Raw genomic sequence first — 24,387 nt, forward strand, 5'->3', positions numbered from 1 at the left:
CAGTTCATGAGAGGATACTAGCACATACATGAGTAGAGTGGGGCCCAAGGAGACCGGGGCCTAACCAACTCAAAGAATGGGACGAAGCCTCAGCGCGTAACCCATACCATACAGGATTTTTAGAAAAGACCACAAGACACTCGGTGTGCGATCTTACCACAGCGTGGATTTCAGAAAGTGCACAAAGACTAGCGTGCGCACTTACCATAATCATGGATTTGAAAATTCTATTCTCCAAGTGCTCTAGAAGGAGCAGCATGCTCATAAGTGACCCACAAAATGAGGGGAGCGATGCTAGCTCTACCAAGGCATAGCTCTGAAGAGCGAAGAACTCAACCCTCAACGTAAGAGGGGACTCAGACGCTCGTAAGGGAGCGGCATGCTCATAAGTGATCCTCTATAGAGAGGAGAGAAATGCCAGCTCGACCCACAAGAAGAGCAGCATGCTCGTAGGTGACCCTCTATAATGAGGGGAAGCAATGCTAGTTCAACCAAGGCAGAGCTCTAGATAGCGGAGAACTCAACTCTCAGCATGAGAGGATACTCAGCACATACATAAGTAGAGTGGGGCGTAAGGTAAAAACCGAGGCCTAACCAACTCAAAGAATGGGACGAAGTCTCAGCGCGTAACCCATACCATACAGGATTTTAGAAAAGACCGCAAAACACTTGGTGTGCGATCTTACCACAGCGTGGTTTTTAGAAAAGTGCACAGAGACTAGCGTGCGCACTTACCAAATATGGATTTTAGAAACCGTATTGTCAGATGACAAGGAGGCCTAAAGAAAGGCCTGACGTGCTGAAAATTCTGAATAACGGAGCTCTGAGAGCGGAGACTCGACTCTCCTAAGAGAGGAAACTCAGACGCTCAGCAGGGAGCGGCATGCTCATAGGCAACCCTCTAACGAGGGGAGCAATGCTAGCTCTACCAAAACAGAGCTCTAGAGAGCGGAGAACTTAACTCTCAGTTCATGAGAGGATACTAGTACATACATGAGTAGAGTGGGGCCCAAGGTGAAAACCGGGGCCTAACCGACTCAAAGAATGGGACGAAGCCTCAGCGCGTAACCCATACCATACAGGATTTTTAGAAAAGACCACAAAACACTTGGTGTGCGATCTTACCACAGCGTGGCTTTCAGAAAGTGCCCAGAGACTAGCGTGCGCACTTACCATAATCATGGATTTGAAATTTCTATTCTCCAAATGCTCTAGCTTTAAATAACGTTACTCTCTATCAGATGCTCTCTGGAGGGAGCAGCATGCTCATAGTCAAAGTGACCCTCTAAGAGAGGGGAGCAATGCTATCTCGACCAGCAAAGAGAGCTCCTGAGGGAGCAGCATGCTCATAGGCGACCCTCTAAAATGAGGGGAGCAATGCTAGCTCTACCAAGACAGAGAGGATACTCAGCACATATATAAGTAGAGTGGGGCCCAAGGTGAAAACCGGGGCCTAACTGACTCAAAGAATGGGACGAAGCCTCAGCGCGTAACCCATACCATACAGGATTTTAGAAAAGACCACAAAACACTTGGTGTGCGATCTTACCACAGCGTGGTTCTTAGAAAAGTGCACAGAGACTAGCGTGCGCACTTACCAAATATGGATTTTAGAAACCGTATTGTCAGATGCTCTCTGGAGGGAGCAGCATGTTCATAGATGACCCTCTAAATGAGGGGAACAATGCTAACTCTACCAAGAAAGAGCTCTGGAGAGCGGAGAACTCAACTCTCAACATGAGAGGGAACTCAGACACTCAGAAGGAAGCGACACGCTCATAAGAGACCCTCTAAATAAGGGGAGCGATGCCAGCTCACCCAACAAAGAGAGCTCAGAAAGGGAGCAACATGCTCATAAATAACCCTCTAAAGTGAGGAGAGCAATGCTAGCTCGACCAACTATGAGAGCAACCTGACAAGGAGGCCTAGAGAAAGGCCTGACGTGCTGAGGTTTCTGAATAATGGAGCTCTGAGAGCGGAGACTCGACTATCATATGAGAGGAAACTCGGACGCTCAGCAGGGAGCGGCATGCTCATAGGCAACCCTCTAAGTGAGGGGAGCAGTGCCAACTCGACCAACAGGGTAGAGCTCGGAGGGGTACAGCAGCAACCAGGATCAGGTTGTTAAGTAACAAAGCTCTGGGAGCGGAAACTCTACTTACAGCAAAAAAGTTTTAAACACTCAGGAGGGAGCGGCATGCTCATAAATAACCCTCCACATTCTAGGCGAGGGGAGCAAAGCTAGCTCGACCTACAAACAGAGGGATACCCAACAACCCGAACAAGCTGCTGGAAATAGTATCAGGGTAATAGGTAGCTGAACAGAAGGCAACAAGGGGTCAGGGAAACTGCTACTTAAAACCCTAATAAGGGTGGGCAGTTCTAACCTAAACCTCTATGCGCCTATCATGGCCTCGTTTGAAGAACAAAAGGGCCAGACTAGAAAATGCTGCTCCTCAGAGCCAAAGCATTGTAATAAAGTTGCTCAGCACTACACCTGATACCAGCCTGTAGTACTGGTTTATTTTAGGTTAGTTCGAATGGTATAAAACACACATACCAGCGAATCTGATAAAATTGGATCGTACTCACCCATCCATGGATCCCGCGCCTTTTAGAAGAACTGTCCAGTGTAGGGGCAGAATAAGAGCGCAGGAGGTGCTTACCTAACCTCGGTCAGCTGGTAGAAAAAGAAAACTGAGGTTGCAGGGGAATTAGAGAGGGGAAGATGAGGGCTTTAGATGTACAGGCCCCCTGAGGGAAGGAGAGATGTTCAACTCTACCCTGGCCTGGGCGAGAGCATCGCAACGCCTCGTCCGGACCACCTCCCTCAGGTCTTGCTACCTCTCTTTGATCCGCGCCACCCTGAAGCCCTACCCGCAGGCGGGGAAGGGCGCGAGTCGCGACACTAGCCTTCTGTGCCCATTTCTGATCCTCAGATCGGGATGGGGCAGGACCCCTGCGCTGTTTGAGCTCAGACCTGGACCTTCTCGTTTAAATGAAGGTTTAAAAAGCCGCTGACTCGACGGAGGTACCAAAAAGTACGGAAGGCGAAACCGGAGCACTGAGAAGAAAGCCCCTCTCTCTCTCTTCTCAATATCTGCCAGGTTCACCCACAGATGTCTCTCCGTTACCACCATGGTCGCCATAGAACTGCCCATAGCAGAGGCGGCCTGCTTAATGGCTCAAAGAGCTAAATCAGTGGTGCGGCACAGCTTTTTTACAGTCAGGTAAAAAATTTTTTTTTTTTTTTTTTACAAACCCTGACTTTTATCCAGGTCTTTCAACAGATCAGCCTGATATGCCTGAAACACTGCCATAGTGTGTAATGAGGCGACAGCCTGACCTGCTGCTGCGTATGTATCACATTCCAGCGTTTTTCTTTTTCTCAGATGACGTCAGCGAAATCGCGTCATTGTCATCCAACAGCTCGCCCTCGCTCGCGGCAGACGAGCGCGAGAAGGAAATCCCTTCTATAACTCATTGGCGAGAACCACCTGCAAACCCCATGAGCTCATTTTCCTCCGTGCTTCAGCAGCGGAGGGTCCTGAACCGCGGGAAGCAGACGGCTGCCCCTCTTTCCTCGAAAAGAGAGACAGACCAGAGCGGAGCTTTTTAGAAAAACGCTCGCAGTACATGCAGCGCGCAAACCAAAGACGCAAAGATCATGTGAGTCATCAAGCATCCGATAACGTGGACACGGATGCACACATCTCTCAAACGCCTCGCTAGTGCTCGCCATTACAAAAGTAAAGCATACTTACCTCGTAAGCTGCACGCTTCAAACAAAACAGTCATTGAAGACGAAGAAGAGAATGATGCTTTCTCCCGGCGCCCTTTTATACTGTGGCGCATCGGGAGTGACGTCATAGGCTGTCGCCGGCCAATATTTGGTGTTTTTGTATATATGCTTCAGACACGGGTCACGTAGATGGAGTTCCCCATAGCGACCTCTAGAGGACGCAGTTCGAAGTTCCCTTGATAGGGAACCACTATTTCTGTTTCAAACTTTCACATAGCATCTTTAGGTGATAATATCATTAAAAATTCAAATCCAGATTTAAATTTTCAAAGATTTGTTATAAAAACTGATTATTTTTCCCCCCAAAATGCAATAAATCCATGGCATGTTTTTTTGTTTTCCAAAATGCAATGAACTTGGTCAATAGCCTACTAATTTTATATACAGGCACTGTACTAAAAATAGATAGGCTACATTCAATCAGTCATCGCTCCCAAAATGAATTCAACGAGTCATCTTGTTAATGCTATAAATTAATTACAACAATAAAAGAAAATCATGAACAAGAACATGAACAACATCACATAGACCACAGAAATTCCAAAATTACATTTCCCTTACATTCTTCCAAAATTGCATTCATCTTCGCCATGTTACATTCATTTGACTAGTGCTGTATTAACAAAAACATGAATGGCATTAATAAAAACACTTACACTGACAAGCTATGCAATATCACGTTCATAATCAAATGCGATTCTTCTGTGATTATGAACGTGATATTGCGTAACTTCTAGGATGCCGGGTGTATTCAAACGCAGCCATTACTGTCTACAGTGCGTGGAATGGTGCGCCGTGATTGGCTGAGCAGATGTATCGCATTCTGCAGAGAAGGGAGACTGGCGTTTCAACCCTGACAAAATAACAGTGTCTGAGCGTTTCAAACTTGCAGAACAGGTTTAGGCAAAGTGTCTGTTTTAGGATAAATGCCTCGTTTCGTTTGGCTTTTGAAATTGGCATGCGATGGCATACAGAGTATTATATACACAATATAATATGCAGTGTTGCTTGTTTTTTTAGTTTGATTTCTTTTGTTTTGTTTGTTTGTTTTCTCAGGAGACGTGGCGCCTCTGCGAGAGAGAAAAAGAAACTGTCTGAAAGAGAGACACAGAGAGAAACAAACTTTTGTTCTTAATTTATGTGTCAGGATCCTGCCCTCACTGTGTTGTCTGTCTTGTCATTGTTTCATGTTTTTTTGTTTTGTGTTTGAGCACATGACTGTCTTTGTTGTTTGCCATGTGCTCCCCCTGTCCTGCCTCCTTGTTACTTGTTACCACACCCCCCTTGTTTAGTCCTCGTTTGTCTGAGTATTGTCACCTGCCCCTCATGTCTCTGATCTCGTTTGTCTGAGTGTTGTCACCTGTTCCTCATGTTCTCCTGTCCCTTTATATTGTTCTCTCTTTCCTTCTTGTTTCGCCAGTTCTTTGTGCTACGTCAGTGTTTACTTGCTTTGTCTTACCAGTCCAGAGCTACTGCTTATTCCCTACCTAGTTGTTTGTAGATTTTTACTCTTGTCAGTCCCCAGTCTCGTCTCATCTTGTCCTGTCCTGTCCAGCGGATTGGGCAACCGGTCCCCTCCCTGGGTCTGCCACGCTGCTAGGCCTGTGTTGAGCCTGTGACATCACTAGTGTGGAGTGGAGTGGTGTGGAGTGTCTGGCCACCGCTGCTTAACCTCCGGACTCCAGAGCTCGTCGAAACCCACTCTAGGCACTCCAGATCCAGCCAAGCCGGCTCCAGTCACTCCAGATCCCATCAAACCCTCTCCAGTCACACCAGAGCTAGTCAAGCCCACTCCAGTCATTCTTGACCCAGTCAAGCCCACTCCAGTCACTCTTGACCCAGTTAAGCCGGCTCCGGTCACGGAGTCAGTCAAACCTGTTCCAGTTATTCCAGAGGCAGTCAATCGTGCTCCCATCATTTACAAGATGGCCAACCAGGCAGCTATCCAGTCAGTTCCAGTCAATTCTAGACCAGAGTCAACTTCTGTCATCCCCGAATCTGTCACCTTCACTACTGTTATCCAGGAAGAAGTTGTGTTGATGCCAGTCATCACTCTGTCAATTAAGTTTGCAACAGACATTTCTGAGTGTGCCAAGTCAACCGCTGTCTTCCCAGAGTCTACGGAGTGCACTCCTGTTACTCAAGAATCAGTCACGTCTAATGCTGTCCCTCCTGTCCCTAAGGTCTGTTCCCGACTTGTCACATTCTGCCAGGCCTATTCCTGTCTCCCCTGAAACTACCAAGATCACTACCTCTCCGCCTGTGTTGGCCGAGTTTGCTACAGATACTACAGAGTCGGTCAACTACGCAGTTTCTATCCATCAGGAGATGATGAAAGCGGACCATGCTGTGCAGTCTAATGCCCTTCCTGTTAGAGCCACTGAAGCCATGTTTTTTTAATCCTATCTTGTCTACCGAGTGTGCTCCCACCAGTCATGTCCAGTCAAAGAATGTTCCTGTCACTCATGTCATGTCCATAAGGGCTTTTGCTAAGCTGGCTGCTTCTCCTGTCATGGCCACGGAGACTGATGCAGAGGTTTTCGTTTTGCCTGCTCCGGCCGCGGATGCCAGTTCCCCTCAGCCCGTTTTCCCAGTTACGTCCACGGATGCCATTCCTGCTGGCCATGTCAAGTCAAAGAATGTTCCCACTAGTCATGTGAAGGCAACAGATATCCCTGTTAGTCAAGTTATACCCAATGAGGCCATTCCTGAACAGCCCATGCTTACTATGTTAGCCAGGAAGGCCATTCCAGCGGCTCTCATTCTGCCCGTTATGGTCAGGGAGGCCACCTCTGAGTTTCTTGTTGTGTCCCCAGAGGCTGTTCCTGAGCGGTCTGCTCCCAACGTCATGATCATGGAGGCCATTCCAGTGGCTCACATTCAGCCCGTTATGGCCACGTAGGCCATCTCCGAGCACCCTGCTCTCCCAGTCACAGCCATGGAGGCCATCCATAAGCAGCCCTTTTGTCATGGCCGCTGAGGCCTTCTCTGAATCTCTTGCCAACCTAATCAAGCCCACAAAGGAGATTCTCGCCACCCTTACTGCAGCCACCAAGTCTGAAATTCCCATAGAAGAGCTCCCTGAGTCTGCTATAGAGGTTGTTTTGAGATCCACTTCAGGTAGTGTGGTACCTGAGCCCACTACAGAGAGGACTGGTCCAGTGTCCACTCCAGAGAGAGCAGTTCCCGAACCCGTTCCCGAGTCCACTCCAGCTCCAGAGAGAGCAGTCCCTGTGTCGGCTCTAGCCCCTTAGTCCGCTCCAAAGAGAGCAGTTTCCGAGTCCGCTACAGAAGAAGTGGTTCCCAAGTCTGCTCTAGAGAAAGCAGCCCCGGTGCCGGTTCCAGCCCCTGAGTTCGCCCCAGTGTCAGCTCCTCGTAAGTGCATCCCAGTTCCTGTAGTCAGCCCACAGAAGGCTCCGGTCCCAGAATCCAGCCCAGTACGAGTCCCTACACCTATAGATGCCTCCAGTCCGGCTCCCTTCCCACCCTCTGTCCCGGTAGTGGTTCCCCAGGGCCGGGACCCCCCTGGCCAGCCATGAACCATTGGCCTGGTTCGGTCCCCTCCCTCCATGTTTCCTGGTATGCCTAGTTTTGTCCCCCTCCCCCCGCCGGTCCCTCCTGGTACCCCCCTTGCCCAATGTGGACGCCTGGAGGCGTCTGTTGGGGGGAGGGTACTGTCAGGATCCTGCTCTCACTGTTGTGTCTGTCTTGTTATTGTTTCTTTGTTTGTTTCGTGTTTGAGCACATGGCTCTGTCTTTTGTTGTTTGCCATGTGCTCCCCCTGTCCTGCCTCCTTGTTACTTGTTACCACGCCCCCTTGTTTAGTCCTCATTTTTTTGAGTTCTGTCACCTGTTCCTCATGTTCTCCTGTCCCTTTATATTGTTCTCCCTTTCCCTCTTCTTTTGCCAGTTCGTTGTGCTACATCAGTGTTTACTTGCTCTGTCTTGCTAGTCCTGTGATGCTGCTTATTCCCTACCTAGTTGTTTGTAGATTTTCTCTCGTCCTGCCCTGTCCAGCGGATTGGGCAACTAGTCCCCTCCCTGGGTCTGCCACGCTGCTAGGCCTGTGCCGAGCCTGTGACCTCACTAGTGTGGAGTGTCTGGCCACCGCTTAACCTCCGGCCTCCAGCTTTGCTGCCTTCTCTGCCCTCCTGGACTGGACTCTGTGGCCACTCACCTAGGCCGCCTGTCGTCATTCGTTCCCTGGCTATTGTCTGGACTGTGTTCTCTTCCCTCCTTACCATCTCTTATCTTGCCAGTAGTTTTGTCAATAAACTGTCAGCTCAATCCTGCATTTGAATCTTCTCTCTTAGAAACCTTGATAATATGCTGCATTGTATTTATTGTTTTGCACTGTTTTAATTGTACACAGCGATGATGCAATCGTTTTAGCAATACATGTGTAAAAATATTGCAGTAATAAGAAACTGTCATGAGACTTCATGTAGGCCTAATCAGTTTGTTTTATTACTGGGCAATTCCAGCATTATAGACTGACATTCGCAGTCAAAACCTGAAATATAAATTCTCACAGAATGTATTCATTACCATATATTGAACTCACTTTATATTTTTATAAACCCCTGAAAATAGAGTCCAGACATCAGAAAAGTATACGGCCCTGATCTGCTGCATTAAAATAAATCTTCACAAGTCTACATCTGAGACCGATGCAGTTATTACCTGTAAATTGTTAAAAAAGGCTATTTGTTTTAAATTATCTAACGGCTGATGCCACTCCAATTCATTGATCATTATTGTTCTTGATCAAGATTTAATGGATGTATGACTTAATAAATCACTTTTGCATTAAATAAAGATACAAACCAGGTTAAGTTAAATATTATTGTACAAATAATTATAAAATGCTATAGAGTGCGAATAAGATTGCAGTTTCACATTTTGCATAGCACAACTCTTGCGTGTCTCACTCAGTATCATGCGCCCTGTGCAAATCTTCTACTCTGAAATTTTTATGAATAGGATACACTCCTGCATTTAAAAGTGGCTGCAATTATTATTATTTTTTTTTTTTAGTTTTATTCAAATTAGATGAAAGCGAGTAAGTCTTCCTTTAAAATCAATGAAATTGTCAGTTAATGAAGCTCTTTTTTACATTGTGTGCACTTTGTTAATTATAATGAGAGAACTTGAGTTTAAATGTGAGGACGTTATATTAATCTGTCCCTTCTTTTCAGTTTCAATGATTTAGCTAAATCGTGGCCAGGTTTTGTTTTATTTAGGCCTAAATAATTGGAGCGGAATTATACAGTGCCTCACATTTAGCTAAAGGAAATAATTCATAAAACAAGCAACAATGTTCTCTGTCAACAGGTAACAAATAGCCAAACAAAGTATGTGCGTGACAAAATTGCATGATGTTTTATTAAAGGGATTTTTAAATATAAACTAAAAATGTATTTGTGACAAATATTAAGTAATGCGAGAATGTTGACATTTTGTAAATAAATCCATGTTTAGCCTATAGCCTAGCCTATTGAAATAGGCTATCACTTTTAATGAAAAGTAAACCACCATTTCTTTAGGATAATATAACACATGATTCATATTATATGAATAATACTGTACACGTTAAATGTTTCAAATCTAAAATATGGTTTAATACTGTATAGCTTAGAGTAAATATAAGCACAGGCTCATAGGCTTGACGTTTATCCTGCTTGAATTCGTTCAAAGAAATGCACATAACTTCATCAGTACTAAATTCACATCTATAAATTCACAAATATTTTAACTAGAGTGTATTTCTTTCATTTTCCGCCGACTGCAGCCATCAAATGTAACACATCGGCTAGGCAAAGCTGACGTCTATTTGCGAAAATGTGTTTTGATGCGTTCGCTTGATAACTTGTGGTTAAAGGGCCACTAAGGGGTCAAAAGCTGCAAATTGCTTTGCTGCTCACAAAAGTAACTTGTTTCTTCTCACTCTCCACCATTTTTTCCTAATGCTGCAGTATTTATGAATGTGTCACCAATAAAGACCATATCACCATGAGAAAGGCTTTGAACCCCAAGCATCTCCAACGTGATTAAACCTGTAATGTACTATAAGTGGCTTCGAAATGTCTCCATAGGTAATCTGAAATTAATTTATGTAAAACGGTAACAAATGTGAAAGCTCAGAGCTCAACTGGAAACAGTAACAAGGCTTCACAATGGAGATCGTGAAGTGGATCACTATAAAGACTCATGTAAAAAATGGAACTATGAACGGACAAAGATTAAATAAATCGTGATGAATCTCTAAAGATACTCACTTCTTGCCTCTGGAAACTGGGAAGACTGCAGATAAGACATTAAGTTTCTGATTGTTTCCACATCAGCTGGTCCAAAAAAATGTAGATCATCAATACACAATCAAAGCACATACTTTGAATTGTTAGCCTACACAGTAAAAAAAAAAAAAAAAAAAAAACTAACTGCCACGATGTCCAGCTGGAGTGCCAATGAGGTCACTCCATCCAAGACCTTTGCCACAGTTTCTTGGAATCCATTTCCCATAACACCCAATGCCTAGGAACTACCCTTGTTTCCTGTCTGGAGGACTATAAAATATGCGCACAAACACACTCTAATTGCGAAGTCTTGTTTAGCTGTTAGCGGACATTATTGAGAGTTACTGTCTGTTTTCATTGCCTTGCCTTGTTTTTGACCTTGGACTGTTTACTTGTTTTATGATTGTTTACTGCCTGCTTTGACCATTGCCTGATTTTTGGATTACTCTTTTGCCTTGCCTGGCATACTGTTATTGATGTTGTAGTGCCCTGCCTGTCTTGACTACGATCTGTTTTAATAAAGCTCATATTTGGATCTGATCTGATCTCTGGATCTGATCTGAATCTGATCTCATGCCCTGTCACAGATGACAGAAGACTTCGCCTTCCACAGATCCAGTGGCTTTTCAAACACCAGATCTACCTTGGATCCATCACGCCTCCGTCATGGTAATCACTCTATTGAGGATTATGTGGCAAAATTTTGTGCATTGTGCTACCAGGTGGACTTTAATGACATTGCCCTCAACAACAGTTTTTGGTTTGGATTGACTGGAGGAATTTCACGTTTAATGCCAGGTCAGAGCCTCGTCATGTCACGGCTGCCACTCTAGAGTCTCGACCCATGATGACTACTACATCAGAGCCTACTGTCAAGATGGCCATCATGTCAGAGCCTTGTAATGCCATAGTAACCTTGCCAGAGTTCTGTCCCACCACGGCTGCAATGCAAATTTCCCCTAAGGATTTTTTTGGGGGGGAGGCTGTAGTACCCAAGCTCTTGCGGAATGCCAAGCTTGGGCCAGGACTGACAAGAATGATTGCCAGTGTGATGGACCCACCACTGATATCAGAGCGAGTGACTGGCATCCCAGTGGTTTCGACACTGTCAAGCCCTGCAAGCCCCCCTCTCTCTGCTGCACTGCCCGTGATGGCGGTCGCCATTTTGAGTGTGTGGGCTGCACACTGCACTCCAGTGGCTTCTCCTGCCCACGAGTCTGCCCCAGAGGTCTCTCCTGCCCACGAGTCTGCCCCAGAGGCTTCTCCTGTCCACGAGTCTGCCCCTGAGGTCTCTCTTGTCCATGAGTCTGCCCCAGAGGCCTCTTTTGTCCATGAGTCTGTCCCAGAGGTGACAGCCTCTGCTGCAGAACCTTCCAAGGTGGCAGTGTCCATGTCTGAACTCACAGTCTGTCCTATCACGATCAAGGAGGCCTCTCATGAACTCACAGTCTGTCCTGTCACAGCCAAGGAGGCCATTCATGAATTCACTGTTTGTCCTATTATGGCCGCAGAGACCGTTGTTAACCTATCTGTGCTCCCTGTTTCAGTCGTACCTGATCCACCTTGGTGGTCTCATGACTTGTTAGCGTTATGTTGCTGGATACCTGTTCTTCTGTGGTGGTCATCTGTTCCACTATGGGGATCTTTGCTCCTGTCTGCTCTGCTGTGCTGGTCACCTGCTCCACCCGCTCTTATCTTGTGGTTTTCTGTTCTGCCTGGGCTCCCTGCTCCGCCGGCTCTAACTTGGTGGTCTTCTGCTCCGCCTTGGCTCCCTGATCTGCCTCATTCTTCAGGTCCTCCACTGTTTCACGGTCTGCCACTGCTCCATGCCCCATGTCCTTCATTGTTCCACGGTTTGTCACTGCTCCATGGTCCTGGTCCTCCACTGATCCGCGGTCTGACACCGTTCTGTGGTCCAGGTCCTCCACTGCTCCATGGTCTGCCACATGGACCTGGCCCACTGTCCCTCAGCCTCCCTCCAGGACTGCTATGACCTCATGAGGAGTGTCTGGAAGCCGCTCCTTAATCTATGTCACGATGTTCAGCTGTAGTGCCCATGAGCTCCTCTAGAGGACACTCCATCCCAGACCTTTGCCACTGTTTCTTGGACTCTACTTCCCATAACACTTCATGCGTAGGAACTATTGCATACACCCTTGTTTCCTGTCTGGACAATTATAAAAGACACACAAATACACTCTAATCACAAAGTCTTGTTTTTAGCTGTAATCAAATATTACTGAGCATTACTCTCTGTTTTCACTGCCTTGTTCTTGCCTTACCTTGTTTTAGAAAATGTCATTTTAATTTGTGAAATTGCCAGCAGATGCTCACACTAAAAAAGGGCTACCAAACAAAAACTGTTAACTAAAAATATCCTAATTTAAATAAAGTGCAAAAACCTTTAAAGATATTCTACAGAAAAAAAAAAAAACATTATTTTACAGGTATTTCCTCAATTATTACAATCAAACACCTTTGCTGTATAAAATAAAATAATAATAACAAATTGTTGAATAACACGCACCGAGAGAGCATTAAACACTAACACATCTAAGCATCTTCACTTAGTACTGACCAGTTTGACTACATTTCATACAGAATTTCTTGTTGAGAATGAACAGAGGTATAGATGTTAATTTTTTATGAAAATATTAAAGTTTGATGTCACCATGATAGAGCTCAGTGTTTGCTTTAGCTGGGGTCTTTACTCTTTATTTCTTAAATATTAGTTCCCCTTCAGGAACTCGAGCTGCGTCAAAACACTTTGGAAACTCCTACAGAGTGACCATGCTCTGACTCACATGTGTAATCAGTCTAATGGATGGGCGAGACATCACGGGCAGGGTGACGTAGAGACCAGGGAGCATAAAAGCATATGCGGTGGATACAGCGGCAGCCTCTGTCATTCAGCAAAGCGCTCTGTGTGTGTCAGTTCTATTTATTGTTGTCAGTCCCAGTAAAAGCGTAAGCCATGTCAAAGGTGAAAGATAAGCATAAGGGCGAGAGCAGACAGCATTTTAGACTGTGTTTTCCTCCCTGCTACATTACGGTTGGGAAAACACACAGTTTATGTGTTGTTTGTTTGGGAGCGGAGCTAGCACAGTCAACTCTGTTATTTAAACTAGGTTAAAGCCAAACAGGAGAAACACTGTGTGCAACAAGACTTTTCAATCTACACATCACCATCATTTACCATGGATTTACTGTAGTAATACTCACTGCACCTTGGTATTGTGGCAGAAATGTGGGATATTCACATTGAATTTTATTATAGGAGTAATGGTATTTAATTATAGTGTATGTATTTGTGATTACGCTATAGTATGTGTGCATTTATACTGAATGTTTTTAAACTGCTGTTTTTCATACAAATAGGCCATATAGATATATTTTTACCATGGTATTGAGGTGTTATATTTGTGGTTTTATCTGTGTTTATCATGATTTAAATGTATGCTATGGGAGACCAATGCTTCATTAAAATAAAAATAGATCTTGGTCAGAAAAAAATTTAACCATACTCTATAAAACTGAGGTTGTTAAAAAATGTTTTTACAGGTGTTAGTGATTTTAAAAATGAACAAACAATTTAGCTCTGCATCCTATCTCAAGCTACTATCAAATGTGCATTTCTAAGAGGCAAAAAAGGGATATTATTATTATTAATATTATCAGGCAACCCAAACCTGTTTCTTGATTTTAAACAATATCACGTTTTAGAACATGCAGAAATTAAGTTTTCAATTTCTATTTTTTTTCTATTAAGGTTTCTGCAACTTTCACTTTGGAGCAAAATTCTGGCTTTAAACTATAAAGATTTTACATTTAGCATGATAATGATCGATATCGACTGATATGAAAAAAAATATTGTGATAATTTTTTTGGCCATATCGCCCAGCCGTATAGATATATCCAAAAGTTTGGAAACAACCCAACCTTCCAAAAGACAATGACCCCAAGCACACTTCCAAGCTGTGCAAATCCTATTTGGAGAGGAAACAGTCAGCTGGCATCATGTCTGTCATGGAATGGCCTCCCCAATCACCCGACCTCAATCCAATTGAGCTACTATGGGAGGAATTGGACCATGATGTCCGTAAAAAGTGTCCAACCAGTGTGAATCATCTTTGGGCAATCCTTCAGGAGGCTTGGATTATTATACAGTATCAAGTCAATGTTTGAATAAACTGACAGCTCGGATGCCCAGATTATGCAGAGCTGTAATAGCTGCTAATGGTGGATATTTTGATGAATCGAAAATTTAAGTTTTTTCTATGTATAAACTGTTTATGTAATAAAATAAGTTGTCATAGTTTGTGTTGTCCCTTATCAGTGCAAAATTATCACAAATTAAAAAGGATTCACTCCAATATTGTCAAAAACCCCACTTTTCTAGGGCGTTTCCAAACCTTTGGAGGGCAGTGTATATATAGTTCCCTCCATAAGTATAGGAACAGTAAAGACAAAAATGCTCTGTTGAGTCAAGACATTTGCAAATATGATTAAAAGATGAATATGAGATAAAACTACAGAATCTCACATTTTATAATTAGCTGTTTCAACACATAGATGTTTTACCCAATAAAAATAACAGCACTTTTAGAGTTCATCCCACTCATTGATGTGAGCATAAGTATTGGGACAGTTGAACATAAGGCAGATATAAAAGATTAAAAGCTATTATTTAGTTGCAGATCCTTTACGCACAATCACAGCAGTGACTCTGTGACCCACAGGCATCACCAGACTCTTGGTCTCATCCTTTGAAATACTTTTCCCAGCCTTTAATGCAGCCAATTCCAATTGTTGCTTGTTTTGGGGAGTTTCTGCCTTTACTCTCCTCTCCAGCTGGGGAAATTCATGTTCAATCGGATTTAAATATGGAGACTGACTTGGGCAGGGTGTTTTGGGTCATTGTCCTGATGCAATATGAAGCACTTCCCAATTAATCTGGTGGCATTTTCTTGAATATTGGTAGGCAAGATGGTTTTGTACCCTTCCAAATTCATTCTGCTACTGTCATCATACATTATGTCATCAGTAAATTTGAGAGGGCCTGTTCCAGAGGCAGCCATGCATGCCCATGCCATGACATCACCTCCACCATGCTTTAAAGATGAGGCTGTATGCTTGGGATCATTTGCAGTTCCCTTTTTTTCTCCACATTTTTGCTTTCCCATCACTTAGATAAAGGTTCATCTTTGTCTCATCGGTCCATAAACACAGTTCCGAAACTCTTCTGGCTCACCTTTGTGCTTTTTTTGCAAACTCTAATCTTGCCTTTCTATTTTTGGTGCTGGTCAGAGGTTTGCATCTTGCTGTGTAGCATCTGGTCAGAGGTTTGCATCTTGCTGTGTAGCATAGATTGTCAGAGCATCGCCCCAGCACATCAGATAGGGGGATGAAACTCTAAAAGTGCTGAACTTCTTAGCTGGTAAAAGATTTATGAGTTAAATCACCCAATTAAAAATGTGACATTCTGTAGTTTTGTCTCATATTCATCTTTTAATCATATTTGTAAATGTCTTGACTCCACAGCCAACAGAGCAATTTTGTCTTTACTGTTCCAATACTTTTGGAGGGCACTGTATATACATATGTTTATATTATTCAGTAGGGACCGGGGAAGGGGTTCAACCTTTCTCTTCCCTCACTCTCTAAATGCATTGAGTTCTTGGGAAAAAAAATCTCAAGTGAGAGCACACCTCTCTTCCTCCATGGAGGGTAATAAGGGCTGCTGTGTGGGAGCAGCCCCAACCGTGGTCCAGCTCCTCATTTTGGGAGCGTCGCTTCTTGTACTTCCCCAGGATATCGGGAGTGAGAGTGGCGCTCCCAGGCCGAAGGCTTGTAAACAGAAGGCAGATCTGCGGATCGTCATTCTCACTGGTGTAACGGCACTGGTCAGACACAGAGGTAAGTGAAATCACAAGGTGTTTATTTACAGGGTGAATAGCAAATAGCAATCGTGCGGATTCTTCTGACTTGGTGAGTGTCAATTCGTGAGGTTAAAGTAATAGGAATGTCAATCACAATCAGTCTCTCTGTCTTGACAGATCCTGGAGTTTGGCAGCGTCAGAGAGGCAGAGACATCCTAGGATTCAACAAAGCCACCGGGGACAGACGAGGAGGAGGACTGGAAGAGGACAAGGCAGAAGGTAAGTAAGGACAGGTAAGTTATTTGCAGGTAGATATACTGCTTATGGGAAGCAGAGACGGTCCATGTAGCAATCCGGCTTTGCAGTGTGGTTACTTCAAGATCGGACGACCTAGTGAGCTGAGGGAAGTGCTTTTATGTGGCTGGTGATAATGAGGTGCAGGTGCCGGTGATGATTGGAAATAAACAGGTGATAGTGATGAGTGACGGGAAAGACGGGCCATTCTGTGACATTACCTCCCCCTCCCGGACGGCGCGTCCCGCGACGTAACGACAATAATACCGGGGAGGGGGGGTGGGCGCCCTGGAGGCTGGAGCAGAACCTGGACAGGACAGGGAAGCCTCCAGGGCGGATCAGGAGCCTTGGGAGGCCATGGCGGATCAGGAGACTCGGGGAGCCATGGCGGATCAGGAGCCTTGGGAGGCCATGGCGGATCAGGAGGCTTGGGATGCCATGGCGGGACAGGAGGCTTGGGATGCCATGACGGGACAGGAGGCTTGGGCAGCCATGGCCATATTTTTTGGGAAGCCCAAAGGGATTCATGTGGCCATGCGAAATGAGCCATAGTGGCCCTGACAGATGTCCCTAGCAAGGCCACTATGGCTACTAGGATTACAAGTATATAGCCCCCCCCCAAAATTTATTTGGGAATGTTCCCCATGAGGGGTCTCACCGGAGGAGCGGGCACTTGAGGGCGCTCTGGAGGAGCGGATTCTCGGAGCTGGATAGAACCAGCGGAGACGCAGGAGGGCGCTCTTGCAGCGCGGACATTAGAGGGTGCTCTTGCAGCGCCGACATTAGAGGGCGCTCTTGCAGCGCGGACATTAGAGGGCGCTCTTGCAGCGCGGACATTAGAGGGCGCTCTTGCAGCGCGGACATTAGAGGGTGCTCTTGCAGCGCGGACATTAGAGGGCGCACGGGAGGCGCGGTGCTGGACGGGACCAGCGGGAACTCAGGTGGGCTGGACGGGACCAGCGGGAACTCAGGTGGGCTGGACGGGACCAGCGGGAACTCAGGTGGGCTGGACGAGACCAGCGGGAACTCAGGTGGGCTGGACGGGACCAGCGGGAACTCAGGTGAGCACTTGCGAGGTGCAGGAATTGGTGGGCGCAGACGAGGAGCAGGCAATGGAAGGCACTGGCGAGGAGCTGGCACTGGAGGGCGCTTGCGAGGAGAAGGCACTGGAAGGCAATGATGAGAAGAAGACATTGGAGAAAGAACGGGAGCCGAGAACTCCGGGGGAAGAGCCTCATCCATTAGCCCCTCGTTCTGCGTTGGAGGAGCCTGAGTGTGAGTGGGCAGTGGAATCATCCCCATCTCCCACGGCGCAACGTTCATCGCCGGTTGCGACGGATTCCTCATCGCCGCTGACGGAACATACTTCGCCGGGGATGGCGGAATTTTCTTTGTTGAGGGCGGCGGAATCATCCCCATCCCCAACGGCGCAACGTTCATCGCCGGTTGCGGCGGATTCCTCATCGCCGCTGACGGAACATACTTCGCCGTGGGTGGAGGAAGCAGGAGGATCGGCAACGACCCTCCATTGCGGGGAACCAGAACCAGCCGCCTCCTCATTTTCGGTTAAGGTCCGATCTTCTGTAACGGAACGGGTCGGACACAGAAGGTAAATGAAATCACAAGGTGTTTATTTACAGGGTGAACAGCAAATAGCAATCGTGCGGATTCTTCTGACTTGGTGAGTGTCAATTTGTGAGGTTAAAGTAATAGGAATGTCAATCACAATCAGTCTCTCTGTCTTGACAGATCCTGGAGTTTGGCAGCGTCAGAGAGGCAGAGACATCCGAGGATTCAACAAAGCCACCGGGGACAGACGAGGAGGAGGACTGGAAGAGGACAAGGCAGAAGGTAAGTAAGGACAGGTAAGTTATTTGCAGGTAGATATACTGCTTATGGGAAGCAGAGACGGTCCATGTAGCAATCCGGCTTTGCAGTGTGGTAACTTCAAGATCGGACGACCTAGTGAGCTGAGGGAAGTGCTTTTATGTGGCTGGTGATAATGAGGTGCAGGTGCCGGTGATGATTGGAAATAAACAGGTGATAGTGATGAGTGACGGGAAAGACGGGCCATTCTGTGACAACTGGATAGTCTTCGACTAAAAAGTTCTCACGCCTATGATCCAGGACTTCTGAGGGCAGGCCCCTCTGCGGAAGAGCGGTGTACACCTCAGCATAGGGTGCCCATTTCTCCTCAGTGCCCTCAGGACATTGGTCTGTCAACCCTGCCACCTCTGGTGCTTCAGGACACAGCGGTCTCCAGCGAGCGCTTCTCTCAGCCTCTGCCCGGAAACGTAGCGGTTCTAGGAGGCTCGCTACCTCCAAGGAGGTCTCTAGAGCAGTTAGATCGGCCGCCTCCTGCCGGTTCTCCGCTTCAGTGCACCGACCTAACCGCTCTAAGAACATCAGAGGTCAGTCTTGAGAGATTGATTCCCTTAATAGACTTTCTGGCAGCGTGGAAACTTCTGCCACATGTCTCACAATGGGTCCTGCAGACTGCAGACTCTGGTAATGGAACAGGAAGTAAATACTTTCCTGAGGAAGGAAGCCATCGAGGTGGTCCCTCCTAGCGCAGATAGACCGTACAGCTCGTACTTCATAGTACTTCCAAAGAAGGATGGGTGTACACTATTAAGTGGAAACTTTTCACTTCTTGGTGCGGAGATCGCAGCTAGACCCTCGACACTGCCTGGTCGGTCCAGTGCTGGAGTTCCTGCAGGCTTGATTCTCCGCATGGGTGATTGTGTTTCATTTTAGATCAGGTCGTGTCTCAGATCAGGTCCGAGGACTGTTTCGCAGGATGGATCAGAAAGATCTGGGGTTAAGACTGAACGCCAAGAAAAGTGTGCTTTCTCCATTACAGAGAACCATTTATCTGGGCTTGGTGTGGGATTCGACCACGATGCAGACACGTTTGTCTCCTGCTCGGATCATGTCGATCCTCATGGCAGTCGCGAGAGAAGGCCGGTCACTCACTGTCAAGCAGTTTCAGAAACTGCTGGGTCTGATGGCAGCTGAGTCCAACGGGATACCTTTTGGCCTGCTGTTCATGAGACCCCTACAATGGTGGCTCAAGACCAAAGTATTTTCCCCAAGGGGCAACCCACTTCTCTTGATCAAGGTCACGTGGCAATGCTTTCACGCCTTAGACATGTGGAGAAAGCCTTGGTTCTTGTCTCTTGGTTGGGACTCCTGGTCGTCGCGTATGCTAACGACGGATGCCTCCCTCAGCGGTTGGGTGTGGTCATGAGTGGCCACCCAATCCGCGGTTTGTGGAGCGGCCGCCATCTCACATGGCACATCTACTGCCTGGAGATGCTGGTCATGTTTCACGCACTGAAACACATCCTCCCAGACCTAAGAGGCCACCCTAGAGCTTCGCTAGGACAGTATCTGTGAGTGGTGGGCTCTATTTGAGCCTCCTTACAGGATGTCCGGAGTGTGGAGTGTAGTCAGGCCTCCTCTCACTGGAGAGTTGTCATGCTGAGGCCTCCGCTTGAAGAGCTCATCCATTTCTGCGAGTGTTGTCAGGTCTCCTCTCGCTACAGAGAGTTATTGAGGCGTCCGCTCGCCAGAGCTCCACTGGGACAGCATCTGTGAGTGGTAAGCTCTAGGTGAACTTCCTTACAAGATGTCCAGAGTGTGGAGTGTAGTTAGGCCTCCTCTCGGTTTAGAGAGTTGTAATGCTGAGGCCTCCGCTCCAAGAGCTCGACCATTTCTGAGAGTGTCATCAGGTCTCCTCTCACTACAGAAAGTTATTGAGGCCTCCACTCGCCAGAACCCCTGGGGGATGGAGGCTCCACCCCGAGGTGGTGGAGCTCATCTGGAAACAGACTTGGCCGAGGCTTCGTCTGTACGCCTCCCCCATTCGCACAGCCCCCGGGGAGTTCAGGAGAGAGTGCGCCAGACGGGTAGCGCTGCTCTGGCCGGGCCGAGTACACTTCTTGGACATGATGAGATCATCTGAGATCATACTCCAGTCCAGAACTCCCTCCACAAGGAAACTGTACACCTTAAAGAGAACCTTGATTCATTTCTTGATTCGGCAACCGCCAGCTTGACCCAATTAACTGCCCAGTTGGTCCAGTGCTGGAGTTCTTGCAGGTACGGTTCTCCGCAGGGTTATCCCACTTGGCTGCCCTAGCTGCTTACCACTCCCCTCTCGGTGGTCTGTCAAACAGGAGAGACCCACTAGTTACACGTTTCCTCCACGGTGCGCTGAGGCCTCCAGGCAGGAGAAGCTTATGCTAAGTGGTAGATCGGGATGCTATCCATAGCCTTGAGTCCTCTGATCTCCCCTCTCCCTTGGGGGTCAACACTCATTCCTCCAGAAGTTGGCCTTCAGGACGCTGCAGGATGGCCAATCCGTTTACTTGTCAGATTCTATACCTGTATTTTGCATCAATCCTGGCTCTTTTTTCTCTCGCCTTAGCTGTGCTCTTCCACACTAGGCAGGAACTTGCAAGTCTGGCAGCGTGGGCATACTCATTCTCAAAGCGTTTCGACGCAGCTCGAGCTCCTGAGGGGAAAGTCTCTAGGTTACGTCCGTAACCCTAGTTCCCAGAGGGAACGAGACACTGCGTCTCATTGCCATACTTCCAGCATCCCTGCGAGTGCTTTCTTCATTCTACCAGAAGCTGCCGCTGTATCCACCGCACATGCTTTTATGCTCCCTGGTCTCTACATCACCCTGTCCATGACGTTTCACCCATCCACTGGACTGATTACACGTGATTCAGAGCGTGGTAACGCAGTAGGCGTTCCCAAAGCGTTTTGACGCAGCATCTTGTTCCCTCGGGGAACTAGGGTTACAGATGTAACCTAGAGACGTTTTACCCTTGGTGTTTTAACAATGTGTTTCTGAAGCACATTCATTAAAGCAACTAATGCAAGAGAAAATGTGATCAGATGATATTGGGTACTTCTTGCTGATGATATAGTCTTGTAGTGGCCTGATTCACTGATTTAATCCAGAATCTGTATTAGCTGTTATTTTTACATTGTGTTATACCTCTTTAGGATGAATCACATGTTGTATTCCTCAATTGTAAGTCACTTGATAAAAGTGTCTGCTAAATGATTAAATGCAAATTTAGAGAGTGACTGTAAATTAATTTGACATGAAATACACTTGAAATTTCATTCTGCATATAGCGATTTCATTGTAATCCTTGTCACAGTGTCACTGAATTCACCATTAACTATTCACCTGAACAGTTTATGTTGCTGTATATGGTATCATTGTAATCCTTGGCCATAAAAACACAGGGGTAGACATCACCTTTTCTGTATTATCATGTTTGGTTCAGAAGATGCAATACAAAATACATAATTTGGCTTCCAAATGGAATTTTAGCGATGGCTCTATTTCTGAAAATGTTCAGGGCCGCAAACTGTACAAGTATAGCAAGTTTCATGATTTTATGAAAAAGTTAATATCATTTTCACATATCATCTGGACTAACAGTGAATCGATTCGATCCATGATTTATGTTTTGGTGAGGTTTTGGATTTGAATCAAGAATGATTTTTGCAAATTCAGAACGATTCAATGCGAGGTGATTCACAATTAAATATGATTCAATTCAATTAACAGTTCGATTCTGCATTTTTTAAGTGCATTCACAGGATAATGTAAATGCTTCCCCTAAATTCTTTAAACACTTAGTCAGGGTGCAAATTACACAGCAGCCTTTATGGAGTCAGAGAGTGAGGGCAAAAAACAACAACTGTTTTGTCCATTCTTAGATGTTAGTTTAATTATGTTATAGCATGACATATGGCATATGTAGAAATAATGCTTAATTTCCACCGAGCGGTACGGTCAGTACAGTACGGTACGGTACAGTTTGTGACTGAACACCCTGATCCAGCTTGCGTTTCCACTGCCAACACTACCCTTTAGTTGATAGGTGTGGTGTATGCCAGAAAGTAGCGATCGACAATAAAGCACGACAATAAGCACAACTCTGCCTCTTTTATGTTTTAATGTTTTAATGAACAATAATAGCCATTATAAAACTATAAGTACAAAGTATAAGAGGCTTATATAAGAGGAAATAAAGATGAAAGCAATAATTCAGTCAAACGTATGCTACAAAGTCAGTGCTGTTTTTTTTCAACATATTACTGTTGCATTACTACAGTAAATTTCGAAAATAAATATAAAGTTAAACTTTGTGCTCAGTCAAAATGATATGACCAGGAATAAATAATAGATTCATGAGACCACGAACGCCTGTTAAATATACACAAAACTTGTATCTCACATTTAATCACTACAGAGACATCAGAGCCAGCGGCAAATGTCGGAAGGACTAGCCGTGTGTAAGGTTGCTCTACGCGGATATATGAGCACTGAGCGCCCGGTGAGTGCCTCAAGTTCCAAAATCGGCATAGCAAATTTTCAAATATGCGCTATATATTTATAAATAAACAGCATATTTGAGTTTTAAACAACTACATTCTCGCCTGAAAAACTCTTAAAACTACATTTCTTGACACAATAACAGTAATATTTTGACTGGGTTTTTGAGCAATGACGTTTCACAAGTACACAAAAAACAGACAAGAACGTATATTGAGAAACGGCTATTGTCTGTGTGAAAATATAAAATTATAAAATACGCTGTTATATTTTTTTGTGTTTGCGCACAAAAAAATTATGTAATAAGCCGAACACAGCAGAGCGGAACGAGTGAAGGAGAAGCTTTATTCCCTTGTATCACGCAAAAGTGACGATTCTAGTAAATCAATCAACATCCTGCAGTGAGTTTAGCTCCACCCTTTTGGTACCCTTTGCAGTGCTAGGTGCCCCAACAAAAGGGTACCAAAAAAGTGGTATGGTACGGTTCCCTATTTTGGTACCATTCATAACTTCTGACAATGGAAACGGACATAATTGTGTACCGTATCTTACTGTACCGAAACGTACTGCTCAGTGGAAACAAGCCATATGTAAGCCAAGATTTAATAAAGGGCTTTAAAAGCATTATTTCATGTTAACTATTGTCTATAGCAGCAGTTCTCAATTCCAGTTCTTGTGTACCCCTACTCTGCACATTTTGTATGTTTCTCTTATCGCTTCAGATGTTTGTATTATTGGACTGTAAGTGCCCTGCAAAGTGGACATCACAGGATATTCCGCCATGATTCCAGGTCGAAGAGAACTTATATGTTCCATTCAAAGGGCACTGAAGTGTGCGAGACGTGAATTTAAATTGTATTTATCTACAGAGGTATATTATGTCACATTTCATGCCTCTCTAGTAAGATTTGTCTGTTTGTTGAAGACGCTGCGGGCTGAGGCGCAGCGCAAATCCATGAATGAATGTTCCGAAGTGAAGTAAACTTCTACGGATTTCCCGTACTCAGGGAGTAGGGAGAAAAGGACTCTGTGTAGGGACCATGTCAATCAGAACACAGTTCATGCACGGAGCTCACTTCTAACGAGCTGATTATCTGAATCAGGTGTGTTAGCAAAGAGAGACATGCAAAATGGGGGTACGTGAGGACTAGAATTGAGAACCACTGGTCTATAGTGTTTATACAGTATAGGCTATAATTTTAAGTCACACCTTTGCATGATGTGAGCTTCTTTATCTTATTTTCATAAAATAAAATGCTACAGAATTTAACTTTTCTTTCTTATCGGTGAATGATGATTCTGAAAGAAAACTTTTGCTAATAGTAACAAACGCAACTTTAATGCATCTGAATGACAAACAAACCTCATGCTCTATTTAAAGGTTGTTGTTAATGCCATGGTTATTTTAACAGTTTCCTTCGTACATTCAGTTTAACAACATAGTTTAAAGCAATTTATCATTCAATGGAATTGTGCGTGGAATTGTGCGTAACAATACACTTATATTGTTTTTGCTCCTTCAATGCAATAAATGTGCAACCTTCAACTGCTCAGGTAATGTCAATAGTATGACCGAGAGCCACTGAAAAACTACAGAAAAGTAAAATCTACTTTACTTTAGCAGTACTGACCACGAATGCTAAGGAGAGATCACACATCAGCTGCTCAAAAAATGTGTCAGTGAGACCTTAAGTACGGAGCCAAAGCACAATCCTGTGACAGGCAGTAAATAGTGGAGCGCGTGAAGG

The 24,387-nt window shown here is 45.4% G+C and overlaps 1 protein-coding gene across 1 annotated transcript in view; it reads right to left on the bottom strand.

Annotated features, from left to right (window-relative positions):
* Window positions 1–24,387, bottom strand: part of LOC306875608 (piezo-type mechanosensitive ion channel component 2) — a gene marked incomplete at both ends in the record, with an annotated part of 550,584 nt that overhangs the window by 355,820 nt on the left and 170,377 nt on the right. Inside the window, 4 exon segments of the mRNA XM_079426295.1 lie at window positions 10,918–11,505; window positions 11,814–12,037; window positions 15,861–15,999; window positions 20,108–20,276. Of these exon segments, the coding sequence (XP_079282421.1) occupies window positions 10,918–11,505; window positions 11,814–12,037; window positions 15,861–15,999; window positions 20,108–20,276 (1,120 nt within the window).

Source organism: Barbus barbus (assembly GCF_936440315.1).
Source record: "Barbus barbus genome assembly, chromosome: 10".
NCBI lineage: Eukaryota > Metazoa > Chordata > Actinopteri > Cypriniformes > Cyprinidae > Barbus > Barbus barbus.